The sequence below is a fragment of the Myotis davidii genome, unplaced genomic scaffold, assembly GCF_000327345.1.
Source record: "Myotis davidii unplaced genomic scaffold, ASM32734v1 scaffold97, whole genome shotgun sequence".
Classification (NCBI taxonomy): domain Eukaryota; kingdom Metazoa; phylum Chordata; class Mammalia; order Chiroptera; family Vespertilionidae; genus Myotis; species Myotis davidii.
In genome coordinates, this window is record NW_006289392.1 from 4,316,128 (window position 1) to 4,324,780 (window position 8,653).

General features: G+C 56.7%; 1 protein-coding gene across 1 annotated transcript in view; it reads right to left on the bottom strand.

Annotated features, from left to right (window-relative positions):
- The window catches only part of DSCAML1 (Down syndrome cell adhesion molecule like 1), a 112,627-nt gene that overhangs the window by 11,039 nt on the left and 92,935 nt on the right, over window positions 1–8,653 (bottom strand). Inside the window, exons 22-30 of the mRNA XM_015562464.1 lie at window positions 8,408–8,596; window positions 7,761–8,048; window positions 6,256–6,411; window positions 4,277–4,307; window positions 4,010–4,128; window positions 3,078–3,230; window positions 2,259–2,453; window positions 1,462–1,773; window positions 5–76 (exon numbers count right to left, since the gene is read on the bottom strand). Coding sequence (XP_015417950.1) covers window positions 5–76; window positions 1,462–1,773; window positions 2,259–2,453; window positions 3,078–3,230; window positions 4,010–4,128; window positions 4,277–4,307; window positions 6,256–6,411; window positions 7,761–8,048; window positions 8,408–8,596 — 1,515 coding nt within the window. The remainder of the gene's footprint in view (window positions 1–4; window positions 77–1,461; window positions 1,774–2,258; window positions 2,454–3,077; window positions 3,231–4,009; window positions 4,129–4,276; window positions 4,308–6,255; window positions 6,412–7,760; window positions 8,049–8,407; window positions 8,597–8,653) is intronic.

The window sequence follows — 8,653 nt, forward strand, 5'->3', positions numbered from 1 at the left end:
GGACAGGGCTCACGCCCCTCTGCCTTGCGGAAGAAGGCCTCCGACTTGCCGTACAGGGGCAGGTTACAGTAGTCACCTGGCCGGAGAAGCAGAGGCGGTGAGAGGCGGGGCTCAGCCAACCCCCCGCCCCTCAATACCCCCTGCTGGCTGGGAGTCTCCCCCGGGATGGGCAGTGAAGGGTTGAGGAAAGGTCAGTCACTTGACCTCTCTGAGCCTTAGTGTCCTTTCTGTGAAATGGGGCTAATCGCATTCCCTAAGGACATCTGAGCGGTGAGGAAGGTAACGGGCCCTCAATACAGTGGCTGGCACAGCGGCCGCTGGGGAGCTGGTGCTTATGGGTCAGTGGCCATCGGAGCCGTGCGGCCGCCGCAGCGGGCTCCCTGCTGAGGAGCAGGCTCCCGAGGGCTCTGGCTGTGCACGCGTTTCCTCCCGGGAGGAGAAAAGGACTGTCCCTCCTGCCACCTCTGCGCCGTGAACCTGATTCACCCCTCAGAGGACCCACAGAGCGGGCTCACTCTCCCCCGCACAGCCTCTCAGGCGGAATGTCCTTCGTTTCTGAAACTGTCTCCACGTCCTGCTGGCCTATCAGGCACCTTCGCACATGACCCCACTTGGCCCCGCAGCCCCCTGGGTAGGCTGCCTGCATTTTGCAAGTGAGGCATGGAGGTTCAGAAGGACGAAGTAATTTGCCCAAATTCACCCAGCGAGGAGGGGTGGGCGCACCCAGGGCTCTGGTCTCCAGAGTCCTCGACCTTTGTTGCCCCAGCCCTTCTCTAGGTGACCCCAGGTTAGCCTGGCCACTGAGCAAAGCCAGTGTCGAATAGACCAGACTCACGGGGTGACGGCCTGGGCTGTGTCTGTGGTGCCCCGATATCTGCTGATGGACTCCCTCGCCTGCCCCCGCTCATCCTAGACCTGCCCCACCAACCCCAAGGGGCGTATGCCCTGGCCAGGCCCCTGCCGTGGGATGGTTCTCAGTCAGGCTAGGGCACTGCCCACCAGGAGGCTTGGCCCATGGGCTGAGTCACCAGGATCGCGCTGTTGGGTCGGGATTAAGTTCACAGCATTGAGACCAGCGGCCACTGGGCAGTTGATCCCAGGGGAGCCCCTTCCATCCTGACATAGCTCAGACTGGTCACTCTTAGAGAGAACGTACTGTGAGCCATGCATGTGCCTCATTTCTAATGCCCGCGACAACACGGGAAAGCATACGTGATCATTTGCATTTTACAACCGTGAGGCTGGAGAGGTGAGGTGTTGCCCAAGGCCCCAGAGATCTGAAAAGCTTGCACAGGACATGGGCCCCGGTCTGCCTGCTCCCAAGTCCTGCTCTTGGCACAACCCACTCTGCCTGGGAACCCCAGCGGCTGGCAGGCCCCAGGTGCCGTCAGGGCCAGGCCTAGCAGGGCTCATGGGGTCTGGTTCAGGGGCCGCAGCGGGGGAGGTGGCCCGGGCACTCACTCTTGTTGGCCCGGTGAGGGATGGGCACCGCCACGTTCTTGCCCCGGTCCGCATCCTGGGGCTTGGGCGGGGAGGCGGTGAAGCGGCAGATGCCGGGCTCGGAGGGCGTGCTCATGGACGTCATGCTGTCGGCATTCTCGTTGGTGCCCGTGGTCATCTGGTCCGAGGAGCTGTCCGAGATGAAGCACTCGGTGATCTCGAACTTGGCGTGCTGCAGCTGCTCCTCCAGCTTGGCGTGCTCGTAGGCCCGGGCCAGCTCCTCGTACGTGGAAGAGGCGCTCTCCGTGGACACCATGCTGTTCCGCCCTTTGTCTGGGGAGGCAGGAGGCGGAGGAAATACGTGGGTTCCGGGGAGGAGGGAGTCAACGAGACCAGATTGAGCAGCTCCCCTGGCCCCTCCCCAGCCACCTGAGAGCCTGGCCACAGGTGTGGGCGAACCAGGCTGCGACCCTGCCCTCCCACTGCGAAGGGAGCAGAATTGGGGTCTGGGTTGCGGATTGGGGGGCAAACACTCTGGGACTAAGCAACTCCTCGGCCGCTCAGCCCTTCCTCCAGCAGACACCACGGACTGTTTTTTCTATGTTGGGGGAGAGCAAACTGAAACCCCGACCAGGCAGGGCTCAGAGAGGTCTGGTGTGTGTGTCACAGCCACACAGTGCGCCAGCAGCCAGCGGGGAACTAACCTGACAGTGTCTTGGGCCCCATGGGCCGCGGGTAGGAGCTGGGAAAATGTCAGGGGGAGCTGGGTGATGGAACTGGGCGAGCGGGAGCAGGAACAGGCAGGGCCCTGGGCTCACCTGTGTCCTGCGAGAGACTTGCGCTGTAGCTGTCACTCTCAGTGACAGTGACGCCGTGCTGGGAGCCCACGGTGCGCCAGTCGGAGGTGAGCGTGCGGGCAGGTGTGGAGGCCTGGCACTTGGTCAGAGTCCACTGGCTTGAGTACCGGTTCCGGGTACTGTGGGCTGACTTCACATTCTTCCTGGACACAGGGTCTACACAGAGGAAGTGAGAGCCAGCTGCCTCCAATCCTGCCAGCACTGCTACCCTCACAGTGCAGGGAGCACTGGGGTTCGGGCAGAAGGCAGTGAGGAGCCAGGGAGGAGGCAGACGCAGCCACAGGACTCCCTTGGGAGCGCTGAGTAGGCTGCCTTTCCTGACCACACAGCTGGCCTCGGGCAGAGGAGCAAGAGCGGCCAGGCATGGGGCAGTGGGCAGCATCCTGGACTTCTCTACCCTTCAGCCTGGGAAGAAGGCCACCTCTCCTCCTGACTGTGCACCCATTCCCTACAGTCCTGGATGTATTCTACACGCATGTCCGGAGCCACAGGGCTAGAGGCAAAAGGCCCTCGAGGCACGAACACCCACCCTCTCAACACCTCTAGGTGAGGGCACCCAGGCTCAGAGGTCTAAGATTAGGTAAGTTCCCAAAGTCACAGGCAGGAAGTCTGCAGGCCAGGCACCCAGGCTCTAACGGTTAGAGTCTAATAACCCCACTGCACTTCCTGCTCTCCCACACGGTCCCACCTTCTTTTTATTTTTGAAAACATTACTCCTGCCCCATGCTGTGCCCAGGACACCCTGTGCGGGAGGGGCTGCCTCCCCGGGGGCATGCGTACTGGTGCCTGGCCGGATATCGGACATGTCGATGAGGGGGCCGGTGCTCTGGATGAGGGCCGGGTGGTGCAAGGAGACACCGGTACAGAAGCTCTGCGGGTTGACAGCTTGGCTGAACTCAGCGTCTGCCACAGGGATGGTGGCCTTGTCATCTCCTGGGGGAAGAAAAACAATCAGCAGGACTCCTTCCCTCTGGGCATCATCTTTAAGCCTCAAATTTCTCTTTGTCTTTATCCAGTGAACTGCCAGGAAAACAGCCCTTAGACCAGCGGTTCTCAACCTGTGGGTCGCAACCCCTTTGGCGATCGAACGACCCTTTCACAGGGGTCGCCTAAGACCATCCTGCATATCAGATATTTACATGACGATTCATCACAGTAGCAACATTACAGTTATGAAGTAGCCATGAAAATAATTTTATGGTTGGGTCACAACATGAGGAACTGTATTTAAAGGGCCAGAAGGTTGAGAACCACTGCCTTAGAGAAGGAAACAGCTTTTTTTTTTTTGGTTTGTTATTTTTGTTAATCCTCTGCTGAGGATATTTTTCCATTAATTTTTAGGAAGAGTGGAAGAGAGAGGGAAAGACAGAGAGAAACATTGATGTGAGAGAAACACATCGATTTGTTGCCTCCTGAACAAGTCCTGACTAGGGACCGGGCTGCGGAGGAGCCTGCAACTGAGGTATGTGCCCTTGACCGGAATCTAACCTGGGACCCTTTGGTCCGCAGGCTGACGCTCTATCCACTGAGCCAAACCAGCTAGGGCGTTAACAGCTCTTGAGAGAAGCTGCAATATTGGAGGTTGTTGAGCTGTTGCTAGGGCTTCGGTGAGAACCACAGCACTGAGTGAGGCCTGGTGGCTGCCCTTGGTGTGTGTGGCCTGGGAGGCCCACTCTGCACAGGACAGAGAGCTTGTGGCACCTGTCACTCACCCAACTGCTTGATGCCCTCCTTGTCCTCGATGAGCAGCTGGACCCTGGGGATGTCAATGTGTAGCCGCGGGCCCTGGGGGGGCCCCTTCACGGGGGTGTCAAAGCTTCGGTTGTTCTTGCTGTGGGGAGAAGGGCTACAGGTGGGTGACTCAGCAGCCATAAGGGGTTGGGGGAGGGTTTTTTGCAAAAACAGCGGGGATTGAAGCTTGTCCCCTGCAGTGGGGAAGAGAGAGGAGAGGAGAGAAGAAGCAACTATATAAAACCCACCTTATCAACATCTCTGCCAAACTCTTTGCATCTGCAAAACAGTAGAGAGAGGGGCTGGGTGAGAATGGACTTTGAGTAGGATGAGAACTGGAGAAGGCATGTGGGAGAGCTGAGACCAAGGCTGGTCTCTTAAGAAGGAGAGGGAGAACTGTAAGGACCTCTAGAACAGTCTAAAACATGTTTTCCTTCCCTCAGACTTTTATCTAATAGGAAGGTCCGTGCCAAAGGGGAGGGTATATAAAGAGCTCCATTTGGTTCCTGACTCTAATTAAACAAGGCACCAGAGCAGACTGGAAAATGGCATCAATGGTAGGTCTCTCCTTAGTTATCTGCTGGGGAGAGGAGAGAGTGGAGGATGCAGTAGAGGTGGTCAATGGGAAGCCCCAGATAACTATCAACCAAGAGGTGTCACGTCCTCCTCCAGGGCATCTATCCCCTAGAAAACCCATGGATGGATTTGAAGGGCCCTGCTTTGTTTCAGAGGGCCCTTGAGTAGGATTAGGACTCTCAGGGTAAAAATTGGTGAGCAAGTAGAAGCAAAGGTCCTGGTTAATCCATTAAACCCCCTGATAACAGAATGATCTGTCAGAGTGAATCTAGTTCCAGGCATGCATCCATCTACCACCCATTCACCCATTTATTATTGATCCAAACACCTGTCCATTCACCTGTCCAACTGGTCACAAACTCATCTATTCACCCATCCAACTATTCATCCATCATCCACCAATTCAACTACCCATCCATTCAACCATCAACCCATCCAACTATTTCTCCAACCATTTATTCAATTATGCATTTATTTATTTAACTATTCATCCAAACATCCATTCATTTAACTATTTAACCATCCCTTCATCTTATCATCCTTCTATCCATCCAAATATACATCTATACAATCAAGCATCCCTTCAACCATCAGTCTATCCAATCATCCATTCACCCATCCAACCACCTATCCATCCATCCATCCATCCATCCATCCATCCATCCATCCATCCATCCATCCACTCCTTCATCCATCTATCTATACAACCACCAATCCATTCAACCATTTATTCAATAAACCTTTTATTCAACCATACTTCCAACCATATTTCCATCTATACATCCTTCCCTCTAACCATCCAATCAATAATCTAACCTTCCATCCAACTATGTAACCACTCATCCAACCATCTATCCGTTCATCTGCTCACCCATCTGTCCAGCAGCCATCCAACCATCCTTCGAACCATTCATTCATCATTCACCCAACTCCTAAGCACCCGGGGCAGTGTCAGTCATTTCCTCTCTGTGCTGCTATTGTGCCCTGGCTTCTCACATTAAACCGTTAATTCTATAAGGGCATGTTGTTCCTTCTTCATTCATCTTTTGATCTCCAATGTCTGCCAATGCTCAATAAATGTTTTCCAAATGAGTGGTGAACATCTATTAAGCAGCTAGTAGGTGTCAGACACTGTACAAATCGAGGTAAATCAGACCCATTCATGCCACGCTGCACTATTGGATGTGGGGACAGGGGATGATATTCAAAATATTTGAAAATGGGTGTGCATGGAAACTGTCCAGTCAGGAATGAGAGAGGCCCTAAAGAACCCTGCAGGCATGCTCATTAGTGGCTGGGCCCTGGGAAAGTCACAGGGGTCCTGTGTGAGAGATCGGCACATCTAGGGTGAAAGGAGCAACATCTGTTTACCAATCAACAAGGACATTTTAAAATCTTTTAACAAGCAACACGGCTTTCCCAGTGTGAGCCTCTAAAAGTCAGCCCTGGTTAGGACAGGCACAAAGTCTTGAGGGCACAGAGAAGGGACCGGTCAACATGAGGAGGGTTGGAAGGTTGGAGTGCAGCTCCTTTCAAGTGCACACGGGCACTCTCTCTTGTCCAGGGAAAGCTGTGAGCCAGTGGAAGGTGGCCGGTGGGGCTGAGGGTCAGCGCTCCTGCCCAAGGGGCCGTAGGAAGGAAACCCCCCCACCTCGCAGCCGCTTCAGCCGTTTCTCCTTCCTCTTCTTCCGTATGATGAAGAGCAGAGCCAGCCCCAGCGTGGCCAGGATGACGGGGCAGCCGATGGTGAACAGCTTCCTCACGTCGTCCCCCTCGCCTTGAGCAGACTTGATTGGAGGGATGGTGCCTGGATGGGGGTGAGGAAGGGAGTCAGGTGTCCCGTATGAGTGGGGTGCTATGCAGATTCCCACGGGGGGGGGAGCCCTGGGACCGTTCTTGCTGCCCTCGTTCTTATGCTGACCTCCACTTCTTGGTGCAGAGCTCCTCCCCTCTGCTCCCCCAAATTCTGGGCCCACCAGGACAACCATGAACAGTGGGGTATTTCCACACTACATTCTGATATCAATGACTTCCTGAACCTGCTTCTCCTGTTGGAGTTCACCTTCATTCTTAAAGGGTGGATGGCTGGGCTCAGATTCCCATGCCAGCTGGGTAGGTGGGGTGGGTGGGTGAGATGGTGAGAATCTCAGTAGAGAGAAGTCAGGGCGGTGGGATCCTGGGTTCTCTTCTCCAGATGAAGACAAAAGCTACTACGTACACCGCCTTCCCTCCCTGCTCTGCCTCCCATGGACAGTGTCTGCTGGCCTTGGGCGCCTGCACGGAGCAGGAGGCAGTGACGTCTCCTGCTGACAGCCCTCGGCCGAGCCCTGTGCCTGTTTCAGAGCCTCCCTCAGAGTCCTCTCCTTCACGAGCCTTTCCTGCCTGAGCCATCCCCTCGCCGGGCAGACTTCGTCTAGCTGGTGACAATGTCCCTCTGAATGCAGCCTTCTGGACGCCTTTCATGTTTGCGTGTGTCTATGTGGGTGCACACGTGTGCATGTGTGTGCGTCATGTGCGAGGTGTCCTGTGTGGCAGACACCAGTTAGTGCTCACCGATACCCATGTGCTGTGTGCACGTCCCAGCGACAGCCATGCGCCTCGTCCCGGACCTCAGAGCATGACTAGGAGTCAGGGGTGTCACCTCCTGGCCCAGGCCCCTGAGAAGTGGGGACCCTTTTCCCTCTCTCTCTGGTTATCTTGGAGGTCACAGTTCAAGATGACAGAGCTAAAAGCTGGTGGCCAGCCAGCCCCCAGGAGACTGCATGAGCGCAAGAAACACATCTCCACTGGACTCAGCCTGGAGCCGTGCCCATGTCTCTGTTACTGCAGCGAGACCCTCCCCTCCTGCCTCATATCCTGAGTCAGCAGCGAGTCTCAGAGGGCAGGGCCTCAGCCATATCTCCCTCCCCGTCTCTGAAGCAATGGCCGGCAAGGCTCCCACCTCCAGAGCCCTAGTGTCAGACCTGTTTGTCTACCTGTCTCTAGTGCACCGCCTGCCTGCCAGTCTGCTGCTGCCTTTGCCTGTACCCACCTGTCAGCCTTTCTCCTGATGATAGTCCTGCTGATTTTTCTCTTTGTTAGTCTCTCTCTCTACCAGCTACCCTGGCAGCCCCTGGCGCCAGCATCTGTGTCAATCGCCCCCACATCCCGACTCACTGCCATCGTAGTCCAGGGTGGCGAACTGGGCTGTCTCGTTGCCGCAGCCAGCGCTGTTGCACGCCCTCATGCGGAGCTCGTACCACGTGGCCTCTCGTAGTTCGGTCAGAAATACCTCCCCAGAGGTGTTGGCCCGGAGGCCCTGCCAGGCCCAGGTGCCCTTGGGCCGGAACTCCAGCGCGATGGCCGTGATGGGGCAGCCCCCGTTGCTCCAGCCCTGCAGGTTCAGCCGCGCGTGCGTGGAGTTGATGTGGGTGAAGAGATGCTGGTCTTTGCTGAAGGAGGGCTCTGGGGGCCAGAGGAGTGAGGGGTCAGAGAGACTGGGAGGGGAGGGAGTCATGCATCTGGGCTGGCCCAGGTCCCCGGGGACTGCAGCAGCTCCAGGGGGCAGTGGTTGGCAGAGGTGGCAGTGAGATGCCCAGGGAAGAGGAGGGGAGAGGCGGGAAGGACTGGAGAGAAGGCCTCGGCGAAGGAGGGAGATGCAGGCAGAAGGAGAGAGGCACAAGCACCTGCCACCCCAGAGGGAAGGGGGACCATGTTTCCTACTGGGATTCGTTCAGATGCCGAGCTGAGGGGAGCTGGGCGGCATCTCCCTGTAGCCTCCCGCCTCCCTGCGCCCTCCTGCCCGCCATGTCACCAGGCCTCACCCCGCCCGTGGGTCTTGGCCTCGATGATCTCGCTGATGCGCCCGGAGCCCACGCTGTTCTTGGCCGCCAGCTTCACCTTGTACCACGTGCCGCACCGGAGACTGTCCAGCTTGAAGGCCCTCTCGCTTGAGCTGATGAACACGTCCTTCCACTCCTCGCTGTTGTCCACTGAGTACTGCAGCACGAAGCCTGGGGGAGGTTCCCTGGCTCAGGGCGAGGTACTGGCCAGGGAACTGGCCTTGTGGG